The following is a 25,232-nucleotide window of genomic DNA, read 5'->3' as shown; positions in this document are numbered from 1 at the left end:
TATTGTTTGCGTTGGTGTTGGACACGCGCACTCTTATTGACGTAACATTTTCGCGCGCTCTCTTGACAGACTAGATTTGGCCGCAAGCCTATACACACGCTCGCTGAGGAAAATATACAGGTTTGTTGAAACTTTATTCTTCATTAGTCGATGTAAAAATATATATATGAGCGTAACTTGTTATTAAAACTAGAGTAGTTAAACAACGTACCCTTGAAATATCGAAGAGTGCTGTTTAAAAGTGTACGCGGTGTTACAGTAGTGTACCTTGCTAGCTAACGTTAGTAGTAACGTTAGTAGGACATCACTACTAGTCTAGTTGGCTAGCTCTAACTTGAGGCGGCTAGCAATCAGTTGAGGTTTAGCGTGTATAACATATAATACGGTAGATTCTGTTGTCTCTGACAACAGATATTTCGATTGAAATAAAAGATCGGGGAAGGCTAGCTAGCTACAGCGTGAGGAAGATTCGGTGTGAAAAAACGAGTGACGCTTATGATGACGCCTCGTCAGGACCAACAGGTGAGAACGCAGTCCTACTATCAGAACTGATGAAGAAGACGTTAATAAACTTCCAGCTCAGCTAGCTGGCTAAATATTTTGTAAACAAGTCGGACCAAAGTTAATAGGTGAAAAGGCTTGAATCTGGTTTTGCATTTAGGTTGAGAGATTGTTGGATGAGGTGCTAAAGGGCAGCAATGTCAAAGCGTTGGAGGACTTTTTACAAGATGACATCAGCGAGGAAACGGCCCTGAAGTGCTCCAGACAGTTCGTCAGCAAGTTGGATAAATTAATCAGCAGAGTAAGAAATATCACTAGGCTTACCATTCCCGGAGGTCTAAATAGCATGTCTAAGGGTAAAGTCCTTTTTCTTTTTTGTAGGAGTTAGATCAAAGGAACATCAAGAATGCCTGTTTGGGGCTTTGCATCCTGCACAAGTGTGGGAAAAACCTGGTTGCCCCAGGGGGTCATGGGTTATCAGGCATGGTCTCCCAGGGTCTGGTCAAGAAGATAAGTATTTTTTTTTGACAGCACTAACTCATACAGCCTAATTCAGCAAGTCTTGTAGACAAATATAAACTAATCCTGACAAATGATATTGGTATTACACACGTATTTCTTGTTTGGTTGGATGGATTGATGGGAAATTGTCCGTGTGCACATGGTGCAGTGGTATGAGAAAGCCAGGCTATTGTGGGTGGAGACGGGGACACTGAGGACTGAGGCCCTCAACAACCTTGCAGAAGACTTCTTTGATGCTCTCTTGGTGAGTTAACACCAACCCACCAAGGGCAGAACAACTGCTCTTCTTAGACAGTTAACCTTTAGTAAGGAAATAATGGAGGTTCGTGTCTTACCGGTTTCTTTATTTAAACAATATACACAACTCCTATTTTACAGCGGTGGAATGATTTGTATTTATCGATTTGTTTATTTCTTTATTCCTCCATCTCGTAGGTTGTTCACGAAGCAAGCAAAGAGGGTATGTGTCAATTAACTAAGACCAAACAAATTTTCACCCCTGATTCTTTAGAACTGTGCGCTTCTGGTCCTAGATTATCTGCTGTAGTGACCAAATTAACAGGTTGTATTATGGTTCAGATAGAGTTGCAAATGGATAATCTGTGAATATGAAGGAAGAAATGACTGTGCCCAACTGAGAACTCTGTATTCAAGTGTGCGGTCCACCTGACTCTTACAGGCACACATCAAATCACTGAGTCTCTGCTGTTTCCTATTGGCCAACTGGCCGCAGACCCACGGGTGAACATTATGATCCAGAAAGAGGTGAGGAGAACATCCTCTTCCAACTCCTTGAAGTTTAACCGTCTGTGCCAGAGAACATTGCTCTCCTGCTAAACATCTGTGTTGAATCACTGCAGGCGATTCGGAAACTGAACATCATTCTTGACAAGATGCCCGTGGATCTGAAGAAGGAGAAGAAGATCTTGTCGTCTCAGGATGCCTCTGACATCATGTATGCCACACGTGTTTGTGTCACGGGCCTTGTGACATTTAACATTATATTTCCACCACCGGTGTGTCGCGTTTGTTGATTTGTCGTTGATGTATGGTCATCTCCTCAGGACCAACCTGGCTGGCAGGATCTTGGTGGGTGGAGGTAGGTTTGATCCTGTCCCTCAGTGACCCTTTCACCCAGATGTAGTTTAAAACAACCGTGTGGATTCATTCGAAGACCACACTCACACACACACTTAAACTCACACTCTTACTGTACACACACATGTACACACATAGGATGGTAGGTTTGTTTTAAGATGTGGGTGGGACAGTTATTTTTTTATAACTGAGGATGCAGCCGTTAAATATGACCTTCTTAATAAAAATGGGAGGGGGAAGGTTTGCTGCTTTCAAAATAATGTGTGTGTCTATAATTAAACCTCCGCCCCTGCCTGCTCCCTAGACTACGACCTGCAGATTGCCCTGATGGAGGCGCTGTGCCGGATGACCACCAGGGGGCAGCGGAGGGAGCTGGCGGATCGCTGGTTCACCATGGGCTTCGTAGCCAGCGCCTTCAACAAGATCCAGGACTCTGAGTTTGAGACGGTGACTCCGGGCCGTCAGAGAACATTCTCTGTGTTATAGACGGGGGCAGTAGGCCATTTGTCAGTATGGGATTGTTAATGTTTCTCTTGTTTGCACAGGACTGCCGCAAGTTTCTGAACCTGGTGAATGGGATGCAGGGAGATGGTAGAAGGTACTGACAGTCCCATGAAATCCCCTTTTATTTTATGCCATCCTCGGATTTGTCTAACATTTTTAGAGATGTATTTGCTTTTTTCAGAACTTAATTAACTCTCCTTCATGTTTTTTTAGCATTGAATTTATTATTAAATTAGGGTATTATTAGGGTTCATCTGTCATTTCTCAGTTAGTGATTGGTCACCGTCCGTGCTCTCTTTTCCCTACAGAGTGTTCTCCTACCCCTGTCTGGAGGTTTTTCTAGACAAGCATGAGGTCAGTGCCCCCTGGGAACCCCTGGTTGTTAATCTGAAGGTTTTACAGTGCTGAGAAACCTAACATTTCGGAAGTTGACAATTAGGAAACCGAACAGTTTTGTCAGTTGAGATTGAGAAACCTAACAGTTTTGACAGTTGACGAGGCCTAGTCACCAGCAGCAAGCTGCTGAAGGGAGTGGGCTCCAGGTGGAGTGGATCCTGGTGGAGTGGATCCTGGTGGAGTGGATCCTGGTGGTTGTGTAGCAGGAGTTGATGTGGAGTGGATCCTGGTGGAGTGGATCCTGGTGGTTGGGTAGCAGGAGGTGATGTGGAGTTGATCCTGGTGGAGTGGATCCTGGTGGTTGGGTAGCAGGAGGTGATGTGGAGTTGATCCTGGTGGAGTGGATCCTGGTGGTTGGGTAGCAGGAGGTGATGTGGAGTGGATCCTGGTGGTTGGGTAGCAGGAGGTGATGTGGAGTTGATCTTGGTGGAGTTGATCTTGGTGGAGTTGATCTTGGTGGAGTTGATCTTGGTGGAGTGGATCCTGGTGGAGTGGATCCTGGTGGTTGGGTAGTAGGAGGTGATGTGGAGTTGATCTTGGTGGAGTTGATCTTGGTGGAGTTGATCTTGGTGGAGTTGATCTTGGTGGGGTTGATCTTGGTGGGGTTGATCTTGGTGGGGTTGATCCTGGTGGAGTGGATCCTGGTGGAGTGGATCCTGGTGGTTGGGTAGCAGGAGGTGATGTGGAGTTGATCCTGGTGGAGTTGATCTTGGTGGTTGGGTAGCAGGAGGTGATGTGGAGTGGATCCTGGTGGAGTTGATCTTGGTGGTTGGGTAGCAGGAGGTGATGTGGAGTTGATCCTGGTGGAGTTGATCTTGGTGGTTGGGTAGCAGGAGGTGATGTGGAGTTGATCCTGGTGGAGTTGATCTTGGTGGTTGGGTAGCAGGAGGTGATGTGGAGTTGATCCTGGTGGAGTTGATCTTGGTGGTTGGGTAGCAGGAGGTGATGTGGAGTGGGAATGTTGTTTGCTCCCAGCTGCTGATGCCCGCTGACGAGAAACTGGAGGAGTTCTGGATCGACTTCAACCTGGGAAGCCAGAGTATCTCCTTCTACTTCTCTCTGGCTGATGAAAACGCACAGGTACACACACACACACACACTGTCCCCAGCCACACTCGCACTCGGCGTACATGCAACACACACACAACTTCGGTACAGACGTGTTTTTTGATTGTGTGGTCTCACAGGAAGGCCAGTGGGACACTGTCTGCATCCCAGAGAATGAAGTCCACAGTTACGACATCAAAGGTAGCCAGTCAGCATTATAGTATTTACACTCCACTTTTATCACACAACCTATAGCTTGGCCTCTCCAATAGTGTGTAACTGCCCCCTGGTGTGTGTGTCTCTGGGTGTATTTGTGTATGTGTGTGTCTGTGTGGCATGTGTGTCTGCACTTACGTGTGTGTCTGTGTGTGTGTGTGTGTGCCTCCTCTCCCTCCCCAGAGGAAGGGCGGAGGTGTGTGCTGAGACTGAAGCTGTCTGAGCCGCTGTGTGTGAGCGGGCTGGAGGGCTCCTCCCTCTCCCTGCACTTCAGCTCCTCCCTGGACGTCCTGCAGGTGGCGCGCAGAGTCTACGGACACACCAAGAACAAGGTACACCTGGCCTGTAAGAGTTCTAGACCCTTACAAGAACAAGGTACACCTGGCCTGTAAGAGTTCTAGACTGTTGCAAGAACAAGGTACACCTGGCCTGTAAGAGTTCTAGACTGTTGCAAGAACAAGGTACACCTGGCCTGTAAGAGTTCTAGACTGTTGCAAGAACAAGGTACACCTGGCCTGTGAGAGAGTTTTAGACTGTTTGAAGAACAAGGTACACCTGGGCTGTCAGAGTTCTAGACCGTTACAAAAACAAGGATGCTTTTAGTTTGTTTTCTTTAAGACACCTCAGCTTTCTAGTATTAATTAGATGGTTGAACATAGCAGACAACAAAATCATGGGTTCAGCAGTTGCCCCTCTCTCTCTCTCTCCCTGCCTTTCCTGTCACACTTCACTCAAAACTGTCCATTAAAGCATTTCCACATTTATATATCCTAAAAATGAACGGGTTCACAAACCTCTTTCTCCCTGTCAGACTTTTGTGGGCAAGACCGGCACGTCTGTGGTGAAGACCACAGTCCAGATCATCCTGGATGAAAGCAACTCCCAGGTAAAACACAACCTCAACCACAGCTAATAATTGTCTCATATAATAATGTATTCACTGTTTTAATCCAAAGCAACACACAGGACAGGATTTGAACCTGTGACCTCACTGAGCTATATCCATTCCCTCTGAGCTATTTATGAATGCTAAATTTTCCTGGTTGCGATAGCATTGGATGCTAGGTGTTAATCAGTGAGGCTTGCTCTGGGCGTTGCTCCCCAAACAGACTGTGGCTCCTGAGAAGCATGCGTCTCACATCAGTGCTCTGGACAGAGAGAAGAACAGCGCCCCCTGGCTGCAGCCCCCTCGCTCCACACCCCTAAAGGTGATCTGCCACAGGGATGGTTTGCGCAGTTGAAACATCAAGTTTATTTGCCATTTGTAACAAGGACAGGTAGGCCTACATTGGATGTCCTGCTCTTGTTGACAGTCCTAGTTGAGTTCTGTAAAATTCTGATTCTTAATAGAATCTTGGCGGTTCAGTTAGTATTCTGATGGGTGTTCTTAGATCAAACCTGCTACACATTTCAGGTATATTAAAATATATAGTCAATGTAACAGCTAAGTAGTTTCACTATTTAAATATCATTAAAGGCTTATAAGTCTATAAACACGCACCACACACACACATTCACCACACACACACCACACACACCATCACCCTCCAGATGAAGGCTCCAGCCAGGAGGAGAACGTCTGAGTCCAGCAGCTTCATCAGCAGCAGCGGAGGAGGAGGCGGCCGTGGCGGCAGTCCTTTCACTGTCGTCATGGCAACGGGTAAGGACACCTCAAACTGCCTGACTTTCTATTTCTGTTGCTGGCAAATGTGGAGAAATCTGGTCTGGTTTTTTTGTCTTGATTCTGTGTGCATTTTGAGTGAGTGTTTTTGTGTGTATGTCTGGACTTGCGTCTGTGTGTGTGTGTGTGTGTGTGTGTCGGTCTGAACTAGCATTCTGCCCTGCTCACCCTCCATCTTACGCCTCCTTCCCTGCCAGCCACTCCTAACAGCAGGGCCAGGATGAAACCAGCCCTGGAGCTGATGAGCTCCTGTGAGCAGCCGACCCGGCCCAGCCTGGCAGACCTGAGCAGGAGCGACACCCCTGGACGCTCCCCGCCTCTGGAGACGGCCAGCAGGGGAGCACAGGTACATTGCAGCTTCCCTCTCAGCACCAAGAGGTCTGGATGTCTGGTCCCTGAGACATGCATCGCATCACCACAGGTACCATGGCTGCAGAGGTACAATGTGTAGTGATTATAGTGATCACATTCACCCATATCACCATAATCACAGTCCATCACAGCATCGAAACATCACGTCACCAGAGGTTCTAGCGATGATACTGGGAACATTAAAACTGATAACATTAATACTGGCAACATTCAGTCATACAGAAGCACAGAGATGGAGAGATAGTTGCTGTGATTGATATGATGATCTATAATATATACATGTCTCTGTGTGTGTGAAACGGATGATCTCAAATCGAACACACAAAATTGAGACTCCTGTCTCCAGGCGGACGCTCCTCTGCCCCGAAGCACCTCCAAGCCAGACCGGCCAGCACACCTGGCAGAGCAGTACCGCAGGGTGCGTCACAGCCTCATCTACCACCCGGCCAACATTTCAAACTCGTCGGACCCGTTTCCCAGTCATGGATTAAGCCTAGTCCTATACTAAACTAGCTCAATGGAGATTTTCATTGATTAGTTTTTTCTCTTAATTTAGGACTAGTCTTAGTATTGGAGCAGTGTGGACTGGTCTGGTGTGTTCATCCAGTTTGAGGTGTGCTCTGTGTTCCTGCTGTCTTGCAGAACATCCCAGTGGACAAAGTGGTGGAGATGGTTCAGGGTGACGAGGAGCTTCTTGGTAAAACACCCTCATAAAACACCCTCCTAAATGTGTCCTTCCTGTGGTTTTTGCCGTCGTCAAACTCCTAGCCCTTAGCCACACATTTCCAGTTAAACACCTCTCGTAGACCAGGGCTCGCAACTACCTTTTTTCGTCACTGTCCCAGTACCGTCCCAAAGTGTAAAATGAACCGTCCCAAAACGTACATTCTTTTGTTTTTGCATTCTGACATGGGTCTAGGTTATTTTCAACACTATTTAAGTAATTTGTACAGTTGTTCTAATGGGTTTTTGTTTTTATTGGGGGAAAAAAGTTTCTAAAGGTTTGAAATTTTTTTCCCAAAAGGTTTTGAAAGGTTGAAAAAATATTAGCGATTTCTTTACAAAAATAGGTTTGCATCATTGATGAGTACTTGATGAGGACTATACTAAACTTTGCTGTACTCTATTGTGCTCTGCTCTGCTTTACTCTGTTTAAGGCTTCTCTGTTCTCCTCTCCTTCTCTCCCCTCTCCTTTCACTGTGTGAAAAATAAATTCTATATTCCCCTTTTGCTCTCGTCTTCAGACCACAGCTTTGTTCCAGACTCGCAGCCCTCCGCGACCACGGAGAGGTCGATGTAAGGACACGGCCGTGCGCTCGCAACACTGACACAAGGGTTACACACACGAGGATGGTGCAGTTGGTGTGAAGGACTGTGGGTCTGTGCTTGGCTCCACAGATTCACCCACTGGACCAAGGGATCGGTCTCTGACACGCTGCAGCCAGGACAGAGGAGGTTCAGCAGGGCTCTGCCCCAGCCCGGTACGTAAGACAAGGTCTCTTCTCATCTCTCAGCTGGGAGTCAGGTGGCTGAGCGGTTAGGGAATTGGGCTAGTAATCCGAAGGTTGCTGGTTTGATTCCCGGCTGTGCCAAATGACGTTGTGTCCTTAGGCAAGGCACTTCACCCTACTTGCCTCGGGGAGAATGTCCCTGTACTTACTGTAAGTCGCTCTGGATAAGAGCGTCTGCTAAAAAACGACTAAATGTAATCTCTTGGTTCATCTCTGAATAGTAGAGCTTGGATTAAAACACGTCTTTTTTAAAGGATAAACCTTGTTTAATTCCCTCTGTTCGGTTTGGGTCAGACCAACAAAATTTGCTGTACTGTCGTCTCCCTTATTCTGTTATAATGGTGTGTAGTTCACAAACTTTACTGTACAGAGTTGAACATTATAGCAGTGTAAACGTTCCTGGTCCATCCTTCCTCCATGCAGAGCCAGCGTCTGTGCCAACTGTGGGCCAGCAGGATCGGCCGTCCTCAGCCCAGAGAGCCCAGGCTTTGAGCTCAGGCCCTGCCAGCCACAAGCAGCTCCATGCCCAGCTCACCCAGCGCCTGCAGGATGTCCTCCGGGAGAGGAAGCAGCAGGACGCAGGGCCTGTTGAGCGAGGTGGGCCTCAGGGACGAGGTGGGCCTCAGGGACGAGGTGGGACCCAGGAGCGAGGTGGGACCCAGGAGCGAGGTGGGCCCCAGAAGCGAGGTGGATCCCGGGAGAAAGGGCCTGAGAAGGGTGGAAGGTCTCAGAGCAGAGGTGGATCTGAAGGGCGTGGTGTCGGAGACTTCCAGCAGCTTACAGGGAGGCAGAGCCTGGGTAAAGGGAAGGCCAAGAGCCAGAAGCCCCAGGACCCGGAGCCTGTCCTGGCCAAGGCTCCAGTAAAGCCCTCCCTCACCCAGAGCAAGAAGGGCCTGCAGGAGAGGCCGACCCCCAACCCCAAGGTGAAAGCCTCAAGACCAGACTCCAGCAGAGAGAAGGTAGGCACCTGCCTCTGGAGATGGAAACATGTTGATGTCCCTCTACTTCACACGTGAGTGAACAGTCTGGGTCCTGCTCACGTGTCGCCCCTGCTGTCTGCTGTTGTGTTGTCCAGAGGGATGCAGAAGTGGCAGACGGCATTGTGAAGCTCATCTCTAGCCGCTACGACTTCCCCACCCCCTCCATCTCTGCCTGCGAGGCCTTGGCACACACCGCCTCTCCTCCCAAGAACCCTCCGGCCCCCAAAAGGTAGCAGAATGGTGGAACCCAGTTGAATAGTTTATTTCTGATAGAATCCCTCCTCGGTATGACCTTCCCCTGCTTTGCTGTTGTCCTGTCAGATCTCTGTTTGAGAAAAGCTGGCTGCCCCCGGCCAAGGTCAGTCCTGCCCCCTACAACCCCGTTCTCTTCTACTGAACTGCTCTTTTGTTTGTTTTAGTAAACATGAACCTTCTCCCCTGCATTTCACCCTTGAATATCCTCAGAAGCAAGCCTCCGGATTTCTCAAGTCCTACAGCAACAGCAGGAAAAGTGCTGTGGAGAAAAACGGGTAAGTGGTTCCCGCCAGGAGAACGTGAGCTGGACAGCTGATCCGACACGACTCCTGTGACATCACTTCCTTTCCTTCCCCTGCCCGCAGAGAGGACATCTTCGCATTCACTATGGACTCACCGCTAAGTATCGGGGTAAATAAAGCTGGTCTTTGTCATTACATACGCAACTGCACTGCACTCTGTTACTGAAAAGGACCATGTGCTGATGTATTCAAAAGATTGATTGATACAGCAGCACTGAATAGGAATACCAGTAGACACATCTATAGCAAAAAAAAATCTTGTTTCTAACAAAAAAGTCAAATTGTGAAAGTCCCTGTTCTGCTCTTCAGCGCAAGGTGAAGAGCAACGAGTCGTCTGCTGTTGACAGCAGGTAAGAATACACCTGGAAAGAGACCCCTCTGCTGTCTGAGGATCTGCGCCTGTGCTGTCCTGCGCCCGTGCTGTCCTGCGCCCGTGCTGTCCTGCGCCCGTGCTGTCCTGCGCCCGTGCTGTCCTGCGCCCGTGCTGTCCTGCGCCCGTGCTGTTCTGCGCCCGTGCTGTTCTGCGCCCGTGCTGTCCTGCGCCCGTGCTGTCCTGCGCCCGTGCTGTCCTGCGCCCGTGCTGTCCTGCGCCCGTGCTGTCCTGCGCCCGTGCTGTCCTGCGCCCGTGCTGTCCTGCGCCCGTGCTGTCCTGCGCCCGTGCTGTTCTGCGCCCGTGCTGTTCTGCGCCCGTGCTGTCCTGCGCCCGTGCTGTCCTGCGCCCGTGCTGTCCTGCGCCCGTGCTGTTCTGCGCCCGTGCTGTTCTGCGCCCGTGCTGTTCTGCGCCTCTGCTGTTCTGCGCCTCTGCTGTCCTGCGCCCGTGCTGTTCTGCGCCTCTGCTGTTCTGCGCCTCTGCTGTCCTGCGCCGGTGCTGTCCTGCGCCGGTGCTGTCCTGCGCCCGTGCTGTTCTGCGCCCGTGCTGTTCTGCGCCTCTGCTGTTCTGCGCCTCTGCTGTCCTGCGCCCGTGCTGTCCTGCGCCCGTGCTGTCCTGCGCCCGTGCTGTCCTGCGCCCGTGCTGTTCTGCGCCCGTGCTGTTCTGCGCCTCTGCTGTTCTGCGCCTCTGCTGTCCTGCGCCCGTGCTGTCCTGCGCCCGTGCTGTACTGCGCCCGTGCTGTCCTGCGCCCGTGCTGTCCTGCGCCCGTGCTGTCCTGCGCCCGTGCTGTCCTGCGCCCGTGCTGTCCTGCGCCCGTGCTGTCCTGCGCCCGTGCTGTCCTGCGCCCGTGCTGTCCTGCGCCCGTGCTGTCCTGCGCCCGTGCTGTCCTGCGCCCGTGCTGTCCTGCGCCCGTGCTGTTCTGCGCCCGTGCTGTCCTGCGCCCGTGCTGTCCTGCGCCCGTGCTGTCCTGCACCCGTGCTGTCCTGCACCCGTGCTGTCCTGCACCCGTGCTGTTCTGCACCCGTGCTGTTCTGCACCCGTGCTGTTCTGCACCTGTGGTCTCACAGCCCCCTACTGCTGATGCTAAACTCCTTCTAATCTGTGTGTGACCTTCATGATGATGTCTCTCCAGTGCCCTGTATGACTCCTGGGCTCTGCCCAGCACTACCAAGAAAGGCCTGCTCTTAAAGGTATTACAGCTAAAGTGATTATTATCAGAAGTGGTATTGACGGGTCACTTTCACTCCTCTCTGTGTTGATTACGTTACCTCGGTGTAAACTTAACATGGCCTTTGTGTTGTTTGTGTGTGCATATCTGTGTGTTTGTGTGTGTGTGTGTTCATGCCCCCCCCCCCAGCCTCAGCCCCCCCCCAGGCGCCACGTGAAGAAGCACCTGTTCAGTGACACAGACACCAGCGGCGGGGCGGAGGTCAGCTGGCTGAGGGAGTCCAGCAGGAAGGCCAAGCCTAAAGTGACCGATTACAGCAGGCAGCCTGCAGCCAGACCCAGGGCCCCCGCACCGGACACCACACGTACGTAACCCTCCGCCTGCCTGGCCCAAAGAGGTCAGCTTCACAAAGTAGATCCACCTGTTAACACAGTGATATTTGACTGTATTTTAGCCTGTATGTATTTTCGGGACAAGCAGGTCTCTTGTTTAAGCCCCTCTGTGTTTTAGTCGATTCTCCTGACCACCTCCCTGCATCCTCCAAAGCTGAGAAGGAGAATGCCAAGCCCAAAAAGGTGAGACTAAGCACCAGGAATCCATCAGAGTTACAACTGCTCATCCAGCCCCATTTAAATACCAACTGCCGAGACGAGACGCTAGTTTTAGAACACTGGGTCCGTGTGAGCCGTTTTCAGTATTTAACTGCCGCTTTACAACACATCTGCTCGCCAAACGAAAAGTAACAAGCGAAAGGAAACATTTAGTTCTTAAAATCTTCCCCCCTAAACCGTCCCAGCTTCCATAACATCCTCTATAACGACGACCACCCCACAGTACTGTGCAGCGGTGTTGTGGTGCAGTACCCCAGTCAGCCACTAGGTGTCATGGCCGTGCCGTGTTTCAACAGAAGGGCTCCGCTGTGAGGGAGTCAGGTGGTCTGGGGGTCAGAGAGGAGCCTGCAGAGCGCAGTAGAGCCACCAGGAGGCCCCAGAGAGCTGCCGCCACCTCCAAGAGCTACAGGGAGCCTGACAGTGACGGCAGCGACAGCCAATCAGAGACGGAGCAGCCGTCCGTGCCTAAGGTTGGCACATCCCTCTTCACTGCTCACCTCTCAAACTCTCCCCCTCCACAGGCTCCTCTCCCCCCCCAAGGCTCCTCTCCCCCTCCACATGCACCTCTCTCCCCCTCCACATGCACCTCTCTCCCCCTCCACATGCACCTCTCTCCCCCTCCACATGCACCTCTCTCCCCCTCCACATGCACCTCTCTCCCCCTCCACATGCACCTCTCTCCCCCTCCACAGGCACCTCTCTCCCCCTCCACATGCACCTCTCTCCCCCTCCACAGGCACCTCTCTCCCCCTCCACAGGCACCTCTCTCCCCCTCCACAGGCACCTCTCTCCCCCTCCACATGCACCTCTCTCCCCCTCCACATGCACCTCTCTCCCCCTCCACAGGCACCTCTCTCCCCCTCCACAGGCACCTCTCTCCCCCTCCATAGGCACCTCTCTCCCCCTCCACAGGCACCTCTCTCCCCCTCCACATGCACCTCTCTCCCCCTCCACATGCACCTCTCCCCCTCCATAGGCACCTCTCTCCCCCTCCATATGCACCTCTCTCCCCCTCCACATGCACCTCTCTCCCCCTCCACATGCACCTCTCTCCCCCTCCACATGCACCTCTCTCCCCCTCCATATGCACCTCTCTCCCCCTCCACAGGCACCTCTCTCCCCCTCCACATGCACCTCTCTCCCCCTCCACATGCACCTCTCCCCCTCCATAGGCACCTCTCTCCCCCTCCATAGGCACCTCTCTCCCCCTCCACATGCACCTCTCTCCCCCTCCACATGCACCTCTCTCCCCCTCCATATGCACCTCTCTCCCCCTCCACATGCACCTCTCTCCCCCTCCACATGCACCTCTCTCCCCCTCCACATGCACCTCTCTCCCCCTCCACATGCACCTCTCTCCCCCTCCACATGCACCTCTCTCCCCCTCCACATGCACCTCTCTCCCCCTCCACAGGCACCTCTCCCCCTCCACATGCACCTCTCTCCCCCTCCACATGCACCTCTCTCCCCCTCCACAGGCACCTCTCTCCCCCTCCACATGCACCTCTCTCCCCCTCCACATGCACCTCTCTCCCCCTCCACAGGCACCTCTCTCCCCCTCCACATGCACCTCTCTCCCCCTCCACATGCACCTCTCTCCCCCTCCACATGCACCTCTCTCCCCCTCCACATGCACCTCTCTCCCCCTCCACAGGCACCTCTCCCCCTCCACATGCACCTCTCTCCCCCTCCACATGCACCTCTCTCCCCCTCCACAGGCACCTCTCTCCCCCTCCACATGCACCTCTCTCCCCCTCCACATGCACCTCTCTCCCCCTCCACAGGCACCTCTCTCCCCCTCCACATGCACCTCTCTCCCCCTCCACATGCACCTCTCTCCCCCTCCACATGCACCTCTCTCCCCCTCCACAGGCACCTCTCTCCCCCTCCACATGCACCTCTCTCCCCCTCCACATGCACCTCTCTCCCCCTCCACAGGCACCTCTCTCCCCCTCCACATGCACCTCTCTCCCCCTCCACATGCACCTCTCTCCCCCTCCACAGGCACCTCTCTCCCCCTCCACATGCACCTCTCTCCCCCTCCACAGGCACCTCTCTCCCCCTCCACAGGCACCTCTCTCCCCCTCCATAGGCACCTCTCTCCCCCTCCACAGGCACCTCTCTCCCCCTCCACAGGCACCTCTCTCCCCCTCCACAGGCACCTCTCTCCCCCTCCACAGGCACCTCTCTCCCCCTCCACATGCACCTCTCTCCCCCTCCACATGCACCTCTCTCCCCCTCCACAGGCACCTCTCTCCCCCTCCACAGGCACCTCTCTCCCCCTCCACAGGCACCTCTCTCCCCCTCCATAGGCACCTCTCTCCCCCTCCACAGGCACCTCTCTCCCCCTCCACATGCACCTCTCTCCCCCTCCACATGCACCTCTCCCCCTCCATAGGCACCTCTCTCCCCCTCCACATGCACCTCTCTCCCCCTCCACATGCACCTCTCTCCCCCTCCACATGCACCTCTCTCCCCCTCCACATGCACCTCTCTCCCCCTCCATATGCACCTCTCTCCCCCTCCACAGGCACCTCTCTCCCCCTCCACATGCACCTCTCTCCCCCTCCACATGCACCTCTCCCCCTCCATAGGCACCTCTCTCCCCCTCCATAGGCACCTCTCTCCCCCTCCACATGCACCTCTCTCCCCCTCCACATGCACCTCTCTCCCCCTCCATATGCACCTCTCTCCCCCTCCACATGCACCTCTCTCCCCCTCCACATGCACCTCTCTCCCCCTCCACATGCACCTCTCTCCCCCTCCACATGCACCTCTCTCCCCCTCCACATGCACCTCTCTCCCCCTCCACATGCACCTCTCTCCCCCTCCACAGGCACCTCTCCCCCTCCACATGCACCTCTCTCCCCCTCCACATGCACCTCTCTCCCCCTCCACAGGCACCTCTCTCCCCCTCCACATGCACCTCTCTCCCCCTCCACATGCACCTCTCTCCCCCTCCACAGGCACCTCTCTCCCCCTCCACATGCACCTCTCTCCCCCTCCACATGCACCTCTCTCCCCCTCCACATGCACCTCTCTCCCCCTCCACAGGCACCTCTCTCCCCCTCCACAGGCACCTCTCTCCCCCTCCACATGCACCTCTCTCCCCCTCCACAGGCACCTCTCTCCCCCTCCACATGCACCTCTCTCCCCCTCCACATGCACCTCTCTCCCCCTCCACAGGCACCTCTCTCCCCCTCCACATGCACCTCTCTCCCCCTCCACAGGCACCTCTCTCCCCCTCCACAGGCACCTCTCTCCCCCTCCATAGGCACCTCTCTCCCCCTCCACAGGCACCTCTCTCCCCCTCCACATGCACCTCTCTCCCCCTCCACATGCACCTCTCTCCCCCTCCACATGCACCTCTCCCCCTCCACATGCACCTCTCCCCCTCCACATGCACCTCTCTCCCCCTCCACATGCACCTCTCTCCCCCTCCACATGCACCTCTCTCCCCTGTCCATACCCCCCCACAGACCCTTTTATTCACCTTCATCCTCTCATTCGACCAGTTGTAAAGTCCGAGCGCATGTGTAATCCTTCTACGTGATGATGCTCCTACCAGAAGGCTTCTCTGGAACAGGATCAGGAGCTGAAGAAGACGAAGACGATCAAGACCGCGGCCGCCACCAAGACTTTCAAAACGCCCGACGACAACGAAAGCCAATCAGAGACAGAGCAGCCGTCTCGTCCTAAGGTGTGGTCTCCTCTCTCTTTCTCCCTCCCTTCTTTCTTCGCCCCCCCCTCCTTCCCCCTGGGCGTTGGAAACACCCTGTTGATGCTACCACCACGTCCTCAACAACACAGCAAGTGTACCGTGTGCTGTCGTTACAATCACAAACCAGATCCACAAAACCACCCCATCTCTCTACTCACGCTCAACAGAAGCCATTCGGCGGAGAGGTGGAGAAAAAGAGCGCGAGAGTCGTCGAGGAGGTGAGGAAAAAGAGGACGACTCCCCCGGCCAGGGACCAGACGAGTGTGGTGAAGGACTCGTGGGCGTCCCGACTGGCCTCCTTCTCTCTCTCTCCTCCCCCCATCGAGAGGATGAGAGGCACGGGTACGACACGGCACATATACGTCGACATCAGACCTTCAGCACACACATTCACCTCCACCTCACGTAGCCAGCTGCTGCGAGAGATGCTGCCATGTCTGTCAGTTGGCGGGTGGGCTGCGTGTATGTGTGTGTGTGTTTGGAGGGTGTGTGTGTGTGTGTGTTTGGAGGGTGTGTGTGTGTGTGTTTGGAGGGTGCGGGGATGTAGAGCGAGGAATGTTCCCACTGCTGGCCCTGGTAAACTCTTGTTACATCTGGGGTCAGAGTTCCAGCTCTGTAGACATGCCTTGGTGGTCTAGGAGACACACTGTCTGTTCCAGTTTTGTCCTTCTCTTCGGATGTGAAGCTGGGAAGAGACCAGCTGTCCTGTCCTGACCGGTCTAAAGTCACTCTCGGGACTGGAAAGTGATCTGATGTGCGATGTAAAGCACCCCCCTCCTATCGACCTCTCCTCCAGGTCCAGCTGTCTCAACATCTGCGCCTGTCTCAACCCCCCTCTCTCTCTCTCTCCCCCCCCCACAGCTGCCGAGAGGTCGGTCGTCCTGCCCAGGTCCCCCCCCACCCCGCTGGGCTCCCTGTCCGGCTCTCCCATCTGCGGTGCCCCCCCCTCGCCTCTCCCAGACTTCCCTAAGCCCCCCCGCAGCGGTGACGGAGCCTCTGAACCCTCCACCTTCCACAGCGCCCGGAGTAGGAGCAACGGCAAGGCCGTGAAGATTCCCTCTCTCCATCCTCTCACCCCTCTCCCCTCCCTCACTCCCCTTCCCTCCCTCACCCCTCTCCCCTCCCTCACTCCCCTTCCCTCCCTCACCCCTCTCCCCTCCCTCACTCCCCTCCCCTCCCTCCCTTCTCTCTGCCCCCTCACCCCCCTCGGCCAGAGCCCGGTCCTTCGAGCCCCGAGGCCCAGTGTTGTGGAGGTGAGAGACGGATGTTTCCCAGGGTCAGACTGTCAGGATGGTCTGGAGGATGCCCTCACGGTCGTTCTCATCAACAATTATAGTGATTAGGTCCTTGGGTAGATTAAAGATAGATTAATATCTCTCCTGTGCTTTCTCTCCCTTGCTGTGTCTCTCTCCCTGCTCTGTTTCTCCTCTCTTTTTCCTTTCTCTCTCTCCTGCTCTCTTCCGTGTCTCTCCTGTCTGTCTGTCTCCGCTCTGTCTCTTCTTCTTTGTCTTTCTCACCTTCTCTCTGTGTCTCACCTCCTGTCTCTCCCTTGCTCTCTCTCCGTCTCCCTCCCCTTCCCTCTGTCCCCCCACCAGCCCCAGCTGAGCCCCATTAAGCGGGCTCTCTCCCCTGCCCAGTCCCCTCTCTCCCAGTCCTCCCAGCCCCTCCTGACCTCCACAGCCCTGGAGAGGACCCCCCCTCTCTCCCCTCTCGACTCCCGCTTCGTGCCCGGAGACACTCTCAACCAGGGCATCCATTTCGGCTTCGACCAGGAGTCGCTGGTCTCCAGGGTAACGCTAAGCCAATCCTCGTCAAGGTCTGTGGTGTCGGTGTCGAGAGTGGAGATCAAGCCGGTAGCCATGGCTACCAAGCTGGAGGTAGGGATATTGTGGTCTAGCCGTTCCTGTATTTACAGTACTGGGGACTACGGGGTCCAGTGAGGGACAGAAGGCATGAACTGTGTTTATCTCATATGCAATAGCGCTTTTCCATTCCTCAACTCAAAAGATGTGATACTGTTTGGTAGAGCCATATTTTCTAAATACAATAATGTACCAGAAGAGATCTACAGTAGATCCTCGATCATGACTATTTACTTCCTTTTCATGATTGTTCTAATCTTGAACAGGAATAGTGTTCCAGTAATGAACAATAAAGTTCATAATCGTTCGATACAAATATGTTCATTAGAAGATGAAGTCTGACTTGTGCAAACGTGTCCCTGTGTCTTGACAGAAAACACCATCTTCTGACCAGCAGCACAAGCCAGACCAACACCACTATCACATTTCAGGTGAACCCTCTGTTACTAAACTGGCTTCACACATATCTCCTCAGAGATACGCAGGGATACAAGATCATAGCTGGTTGTAAGTCATCTACTCAGATCTGGTCTGTGTGTGGTTTGGTTGTCCTCATAGGACCGAGCCGCAAGCGTTGCAACTCCAAGCCCCAGAACTCGGAGGAGGAGGTGAAAGGAGGAAAGAGGAGCAGGATGAGAGATCAAGCTGTCAAGATCAGGCCCAGGAAACTATTCAAGTCATGTGAGACGAGACGGTGTTAAAAAAAAAAAGAAGAAAAAACATACCTGTTTGTTCATCCTTTTACTTAACTAAATCTAAAACTATATTTGAACTCTCTAAAAATCCTTGTGGGGTTTAGGTCCAGTTGTATGGATGTAGCCTATGTGAAGCCCTCTGTGACATTGACTTGTATCGCCCTTTTTTATAAGCAAATTAGATTTTGATTTAAGAATCGCAATAAATAAAATATTGAGGGTGGGGATCAAATAACACAAGTGTTCTGTGGTTTCCTATTCCGGTCTGTTCTCCCAGCGGCTAAGCCCCGCCTCCCAGTGGCTAAGCCCCGCCTCCCAGGCCAAGCCCAGAGCTGGGGAGAGCACAACAGCTCTGAGGAGGAGGATGGAGAAGAAGACCAGGATGGAAAAAACATGGAGGATGTGGTCCCCGTGGCAACCAAGACAAGCTTCCGCCACATCCAGAGCAAGAGGGCTCATGACACGGGTGAGACGTCCGGGGGGGGGGTCACGTTCTTCTCCCTACAAGCAGGCCTAGACACTCCTTTGGTGAGGCTTCTAACATCAACAGGTGTTCAACTGTGCTTTGGCTAGTGGATATCATCGATTGAATGACCCATCACCCATTCATTCTGTACCGTGTGTATCTGAAACAGCTGTGTGTGTGTGTGTCTGTGTGTGTGTGTCTGAACAGTCATAAAGGTGTCTCCAGAGGGGGAGGGGGGCAGACAGGTATCCTCACGCACCGTGACGTCCAGATGTTGGGAGGCCAGTGTGGAGGAGGAGGAGGGGGAGGAGGAAGGGGAAATGGAGGTGGACCTGCCGCACAGCACTAGCCCCCTTGATATGGCTGGCATGTGTCGGCAGTTCAGCTCAGAGCTACAGAGGAAGTTCCAGGTTGGTAGACTACAGAATCAGAAAGGGGTTTTAATCGCCATGAAAGTTTGCACAGACAAGGAATTCAGTTTTGGCAGAAAGGTGCATACATTCAACATATAGGGATCATCTACAATAGTGGTGTACATGTCTAACTATACTAACGGTACAAAGTGTAACTACTACTAAGGGGCTGTAAGAATTTAGAATAAAAAAAATACAAGTTTAGTAGCTATGATGTACAATAAAAAATTAAAATATATATGTAAAAAAATACAGGAACATAGACCTGCTGCATGTAGACTACAGGACTAAGCAGCGTGTGTGTGTGTGTGTGTGTGTGTGTGTGTGCAGGGCCGGTCCAGGAGGATGGAGATGTACACCACACAGTCTCTGCAGACCGTGCAGCAACATGTCTCCTCTATCAGCCTGCAAGTCAGCGAGCACAGGTGGGGCTTTTTTTTTTTTTTACTATTTAAAAAAAAACTTTTCTAAAGGTTTTACAAAGGTTTTGGAAAAAAAGTTGCCAAGGTTGGATTTTTTATATATATATAAAGTTTCTAATATATGTTAGCTGGTAGCTAGCTAGTTTACTCTTGCGGCCACTTATTTGCAAAACACGACCTCACAAAGTGGAGCAGCACTTAACACATAGCAGCACTTGTAATGTGAATACACTGTTAATAGTTTATAGAATTTTAAGCTAGAGCTAAATGTGATGTTTCACCTGCCTTGTGTTTAAACGTGTTGAACATCTTTAACTGTGTGGTGTGGTGTGGTTTGTGTGTGGTGCGTGTGTGTGTGTGTGGTTTATGTGTGTGTGTGTGTGGTGTGGTGCGGTGTGTGTGTTTGCTCCCAGGTCCCAGAATCTGGAGCAGGTACGGAATGTCCTGCTGGAGGAGATGGGCAACCTGGAGAAGGACAGCGTGACTCTGAAGAGCATGGAGAAGGAGCTGACCGTAGGCCTAACCCCCGCCCCCTCACACCCACACTCACAACCCATCTACCAATCAGTATCAGTACAAGTACAGCAAGACAAGAGAACCACAGGGATGTCACTGGTGTTAGTGCTGCGTGCTGTAAAAAGCCTGGAAAAGTTCGGAGAGTTGGGCTTTCAAGGGTCAATCAGATTCCTGTTGATAAGGTTCCCCCAGACACGTGTGTTGCTGATTGAATCCCTGTTATCTGTTCTTTCCTCTGTCAGACGTACTGGAGGAAGCAGTCTGTAGCTTTCCACTGCTACCAGGAGAGAGAGACCCGAAGGTGAGGCATGCAGGGGTGTGTGTGTGTGTGCGCGCTCCCCAGAAGAAGCGCACACACACACACACAAGCTCTTTCCCAGTTTGTTCCCGTGAGAAAGGATCACGTTGTTCCACTTATTCACACCGTCACACACGTAAACCTGACCCGACTGTCTAGTCATCCTCGACTCAGAGCCTCCCAGTCTTCACAGAACCTCACTCCGCACTTTGTCTAGTTTCATAACACTCAAGAGTGAGACCAAACAAACACAACTATCCTCTGAGCTGTGGTCATCTGCGCTTCCTGTTCTCTGGGATCTGATGCCTGTTTGGTCCTTTCACATTATTGTTGTCAGGCTGTTACAGCCCCCGCTTATCTAAACCTGGGGGGTGGGGGGGGGGGGTCAACGTTTCAGAGAAATCAGATTATGGAATGCATTGTTACCCAGATTAGATCAGATTATGGAATGCACTGTTACCCAGATTAGAGGAAGATGGCACTGCAGAATGTCCCTAATGCTCTGAAATAGGACAACTGTCTCAGGACGGCTGATGTTGGTCTGTGGCCCTGTTGTGGACTAGTGACATGACACAGCATTTACTTGATTGTGTGAACAATCGGATTTAATGACAGGGCCAATTCCTTTCCTTTTGTACAGGGTTGCCTCCTTTTATCTTTTGATCAAATCAAACTCTCCGAAACCACAATAACTGTTACCTACTTAAAGGTTACTTGATTGTGTTTAGGGTCATCTAAATAACTTGTTGTGTAGACCTTTGTATTGGTTACTAGAACTAAATCATGGTTTCACAAACTATTTAGGCGTTTCTGCAGCATCATCAACAGATAGTTCGATCAGCTTGTGTTGGTGTGTGTTCTTTTTTCTCCCATGACCTCGTTACGATTTCAGGCGACCCCACGTAGGGGTCACGACCCCTAGTTTGGGAACCGCTAAACTAAGTCCTGTCTGTCCTAATTCTCTCCTCTAAAACGTTTGTTTGTTCCCGCTTGCCTTCGGCTCTACGCCTGACCTCCTCCCTGACCTCCTCCTCCCTGACCTCCTCCTCCCTGACCTCCTCCCTGACCTCCTCCTCCCTGACCTCCTCCTCCCTGACCTCCTCTTCCCTGACCTCCTCCTCCCTGACCTCCTCCTCCCTGACCTCCTCTTCCCTGACCTCCTCTTCCCTGACCTCCTCTTCCCTGACCTCCTCCTCCCTGACCTCCTCCTCCCTGACCTCCTCCTCCCTGACCTCCTCCTCCCTGACCTCCTCTTCCCTGACCTCCTCCTCCCTGACCTCCTCCTCCCTGACCTCCTCCTCCCTGACCTCCTCCTCCCTGACCTCCTCCTCCCTGACCTCCTCTTCCCTGACCTCCTCTTCCCTGACCTCCTCTTCCCTGACCTCCTCCTCCCTGACCTCCTCTTCCCTGACCTCCTCTTCCCTGACCTCCTATTCCCTGACCTCCTCCCTGACCTCCTCTTCCCTGACCTCCTCTTCCCTGACCTCCTCTTCCCTGACCTCCTCCTCCCTGACCTCCTCTTCCCTGACCTCCTCCTCCCTGACCTCCTCCTCCCTGACCTCCTCTTCCCTGACCTCCTCTTCCCTGACCTCTTCCCTGACCTCCTCTTCCCTGACCTCCTCTTCCCTGACCTCCTCCTCCCTGACCTCCTCTTCCCTGACCTCCTCCTCCCTGACCTCCTCTTCCCTGGCCTCCTCTTCCCTGACCACCTCCTCACTGACCTCCTCTTCCCTGGCCTCCTTCTTCTCTCTGAGCTCCTTCTCCTCTCTGACCTCCTTCTCCTCCCTGACCTCCTCCCTGACCTCCTCCCTGACCTCCTCCCTGACCTCCTCCCTGACCTCCTCTTCCTCCCTGACCTCCTCCTCCCTGACCTCCTCCCTGACCTCCTCCCTGACCTCCTCCTCCCTGACCTCCTCCCTGACCTCCTCCTCCCTGACCTCCTCCCTGACCTCCTCTTCCCTGACCTCCTCCTCCCTGACCTCCTCCCTGACCTCCTCCCTGACCTCCTCCCTGACCTCCTCTTCCTCCCTGACCTCCTCCTCCCTGACCTCCTCCCTGACCTCCTCCCTGACCTCCTCCTCCCTGACCTCCTCCCTGACCTCCTCCTCCCTGACCTCCTCCCTGACCTCCTCTTCCCTGACCTCCTCCTCCCTGACCTCCTCCCTGACCTCCTCCTCCCTGACCTCCTCCTCCCTGACCTCCTCTTCCCTGACCTCCTCCTCCCTGACCTCCTCCCTGACCTCCTCTTCCCTGACCTCCTCCTCCCTGACCTCCTCTTCCCTGACCTCCTCCTCCCTGACCTCCTCTTCCCTGACCTCCTCTTCCCTGACCTCCTCTTCCCTGACCTCCTCCCTGACCTCCTCTTCCCTGACCTCCTCTTCCCTGACCTCCTCTTCCCTGACCTCCTCTTCCCTGACCTCCTCCTCCCTGACCTCCTCCTCCCTGACCTCCTCCCTGACCTCCTCTTCCCTGACCTCCTCCTCCCTGACCTCCTCTTCCCTGACCTCCTCCTCCCTGACCTCCTCCCTGACCTCCTCTTCCCTGACCTCCTCCTCCCTGACCTCCTCTTCCCTGACCTCCTCTTCCCTGACCTCCTCTTCCCTGACCTCCTCCTCCCTGACCTCCTCCTCCCTGACCTCCTCCCTGACCTCCTCTTCCCTGACCTCCTCTTCCCTGACCTCCTCTTCCCTGACCTCCTCTTCCCTGACCTCCTCTTCCCTGACCTCCTCTTCCCTGACCTCCTCCTCCCTGACCTCCTCCTCCCTGACCTCCTCTTCCCTGACCTCCTCCTCCCTGACCTCCTCTTCCCTGGCCTCCTCTTCCCTGACCACCTCCTCACTGACCTCCTCTTCCCTGGCCTCCTTCTTCTCTCTGAGCTCCTTCTCCTCTCTGACCTCCTTCTCCTCTCTGACCTCCTTCTCCTCCCTGACCTCCTCCCTGACCTCCTCCCTGACCTCCTCCCTGACCTCCTCTTCCTCCCTGACCTCCTCCTCCCTGACCTCCTCCCTGACCTCCTCCCTGACCTCCTCCTCCCTGACCTCCTCCCTGACCTCCTCCTCCCTGACCTCCTCCCTGACCTCCTCTTCCCTGACCTCCTCCTCCCTGACCTCCTCCTCCCTGACCTCCTCCTCCCTGACCTCCTCTTCCCTGACCTCCTCCTCCCTGACCTCCTCCCTGACCTCCTCTTCCCTGACCTCCTCCTCCCTGACCTCCTCTTCCCTGACCTCCTCCTCCCTGACCTCCTCTTCCCTGACCTCCTCTTCCCTGACCTCCTCTTCCCTGACCTCCTCCCTGACCTCCTCTTCCCTGACCTCCTCTTCCCTGACCTCCTCTTCCCTGACCTCCTCTTCCCTGACCTCCTCCTCCCTGACCTCCTCTTCCCTGACCTCCTCCTCCCTGACCTCCTCCCTGACCTCCTCTTCCCTGACCTCCTCCTCCCTGACCTCCTCTTCCCTGACCTCCTCTTCCCTGACCTCCTCTTCCCTGACCTCCTCTTCCCTGGCCTCCTCTTCCCTGGCCTCCTCTTCCCTGACCACCTCCTCACTGACCTCCTCTTCCCTGGCCTCCTTCTTCTCTCTGACCTCCTTCTCCTCCCTGACCTCCTCCCTGACCTCCTCCCTGACCTCCTCTTCCTCCCTGACCTCCTCTTCCTCCCTGACCTCCTCCCTGACCTCCTCCTCCCTGACCTCCTCCCTGACCTCCTCCTCCCTGACCTCCTCCTCCTCCCTGACCTCCTCCCTGACCTCCTCCCTGACCTCCTCTTCCTCCCTGACCTCCTCTTCTTTCCTGGGCTCCTCCCTGACCTCCTCCCTGACCTCCTCTTCTTTCCTGGGCTCCTCCCTGACCTCCTCCCTGACCTCCTCTTCTTTCCTGGGCTCCTCCCTGACCTCCTGTTCCCTGGCCTCCTCCTCGTCTTGGCCTGGCAGACTGCAGAGCCTGAAGACAGCTTTCCAGACCAAAACGTCTCACAGCCTGGAGTACGAGGAACACATCTTCACCTCACAGGTGCAGACAGGAAAATGAAAAATTTGAAACTGTTTTGGGTTGTAACAGTCCTAACAGCCTCATTCTGTGGCTCAAGGGTTTAAATGAGATAAAGGAATAATAATATTAATATAGTTCATAGTTTATAAACTATGTTCTCTATATATACCATTGACTAGAGGTGGGTAGTTTAAATAAAAACAATCCATGTGATAAGTAACATATTTCCCTTTAGTGTAGACCATGAATAACAATGCAGTGCGAGATGATTTCAACTGCTTGCAAATGTACATTAGACCCCTTTTGGTTAAGATGAAATCAGACATAGTTACATTTCAACTAATGACCGGTGTTGAGGTGGGGGGGGGGGGGGGGGTAACTCAGTGTCTCCTGTGGAGTGTTTGTCCTGATACTGCTGCGGTCCCGAGTCGTCCCGACCTTTATACCCTTGTCATGTCTCCTCCCCTCCAGATGTGTCTGATGAGACAGGACATGAAGTCCGTCCAGGATCGCCTCGTCAAGGAGATGGTGAGTCGGCCTGACGGACACGAGCACAGGGCTGAGCCACCACCAACAATCAGGTCCATTTCGGCCTGCTTACCTGTTTCTTCTGGCCTCCTCCTTCATTCGCTTGATGTCTAAACTGCTGTCCTAGTCCTAAAGGCTTAAACAAAGCTCTCGGATACAGCCCTGAGGGTGTTGTGATGAAGGTTATAAAAGCTGTGTGTGTTTTTCCCCGGTCTGTGTCCTTGCAGCAGGAGGAGGAGATCCAGAATGTCCGGAGAGGACTGAAGGCTCTGTTCCTGCCTGAGGGGCACATGTTCTGACCCCGGACAACACATAGAAGGTCTCCTACTTCTCCTCACGCTACACCCTTAGCTCACACAGAATGAGGGTCATGAGAGGTTCATGTTCTGACAAGTTCGGTTGTTTTTGAGTTAGGTTAAAGTCAATTAAATATACATACATGGATAGACTATGTAATAATATATATATGTTAATTATTCAAATATTAGGAAATGTTTTATTTATTCATTTGTAAGTTACTAATTGGCCCCCGTTGGCTTGATGTTTTACAATACCTTTTGTAAGTTTTTAACCATCTCTGGTAATGGAGTAATATTTTTAAATAAATAATGAATTTAATAACTATATTTTGAACAATTTTGTTCCTGTTAAAATGACCACGTTCCCGGTGCTTTTGAATTTCGAATAAATGAAAGTTTTCTACACTGATGCACACAGTTCTTACCTGGTAACAGAAAACAATGAAAATTGTATAATATATAAAAAGTACATTACTTATAAAGAAACAGCTTCA

General features: G+C 53.2%; 1 protein-coding gene across 8 annotated transcripts; it reads left to right on the top strand.

The window, feature by feature from the left end:
* The first annotated feature begins 16 nt into the window (after positions 1 to 16).
* Positions 17 to 25,143, top strand: sycp2 (synaptonemal complex protein 2). 8 transcript variants are annotated; one of them, XM_062460226.1, is made up of 48 exons: positions 17 to 120; positions 412 to 522; positions 662 to 802; positions 883 to 1,013; positions 1,165 to 1,267; positions 1,459 to 1,483; positions 1,703 to 1,788; positions 1,884 to 1,978; positions 2,088 to 2,122; positions 2,426 to 2,568; positions 2,667 to 2,719; positions 2,934 to 2,979; positions 3,997 to 4,101; positions 4,209 to 4,269; positions 4,468 to 4,616; positions 5,096 to 5,170; positions 5,394 to 5,492; positions 5,836 to 5,944; positions 6,163 to 6,311; positions 6,684 to 6,755; positions 6,980 to 7,034; positions 7,582 to 7,633; positions 7,736 to 7,818; positions 8,272 to 8,499; positions 8,536 to 8,807; positions 8,924 to 9,057; positions 9,150 to 9,186; positions 9,294 to 9,358; positions 9,449 to 9,494; positions 9,695 to 9,735; positions 10,888 to 10,945; positions 11,113 to 11,287; positions 11,434 to 11,498; positions 11,831 to 12,004; positions 15,103 to 15,234; positions 15,423 to 15,597; positions 16,117 to 16,508; positions 16,851 to 17,132; positions 17,491 to 17,548; positions 17,676 to 17,798; positions 18,090 to 18,278; positions 18,486 to 18,688; positions 19,022 to 19,116; positions 19,527 to 19,626; positions 19,872 to 19,930; positions 23,854 to 23,932; positions 24,383 to 24,439; positions 24,667 to 25,143. In XM_062460226.1, exons 2-48 carry the CDS (start codon positions 496 to 498, stop codon positions 24,736 to 24,738), a joined length of 5,205 nt encoding a protein of 1,734 aa, XP_062316210.1. In that variant the 5' UTR covers positions 17 to 120; positions 412 to 495; the 3' UTR covers positions 24,739 to 25,143. The 8 variants fall into 8 exon arrangements, with proteins under 8 accessions (XP_062316210.1, XP_062316209.1, XP_062316208.1 ...); XM_062460225.1 differs by having other exon boundaries at positions 8,272 to 8,807; positions 9,297 to 9,358; XM_062460224.1 differs by having other exon boundaries at positions 8,272 to 8,807; positions 15,106 to 15,234.
* Positions 25,144 to 25,232: the final 89 nt, after the last annotated feature.

This window comes from Osmerus eperlanus, chromosome 4, assembly GCF_963692335.1.
Source record: "Osmerus eperlanus chromosome 4, fOsmEpe2.1, whole genome shotgun sequence".
In the NCBI taxonomy this organism is placed as follows: domain Eukaryota; kingdom Metazoa; phylum Chordata; class Actinopteri; order Osmeriformes; family Osmeridae; genus Osmerus; species Osmerus eperlanus.
Note: the sequence above shows the minus strand (reverse complement) of the source record. Positions and strands in the feature narration are given on the sequence as shown.

What these genes read in the sequence shown, in the direction of transcription:
- sycp2 (XM_062460222.1), top strand. Translation starts at nt 496, where the DNA reads ATGATGACGCCTCGTCAGGACCAACAG. An exon ending in TGGATGAAAGCAACTCCCAG is followed by an intron (nt 5,171 to 5,393) that starts GTAAAACACAAC and finishes CTCCCCAAACAG; the next exon opens with ACTGTGGCTCCTGAGAAGCA. An exon ending in AACCCTCCGGCCCCCAAAAG is followed by an intron (nt 9,058 to 9,149) that starts GTAGCAGAATGG and finishes TTGTCCTGTCAG; the next exon opens with ATCTCTGTTTGAGAAAAGCT.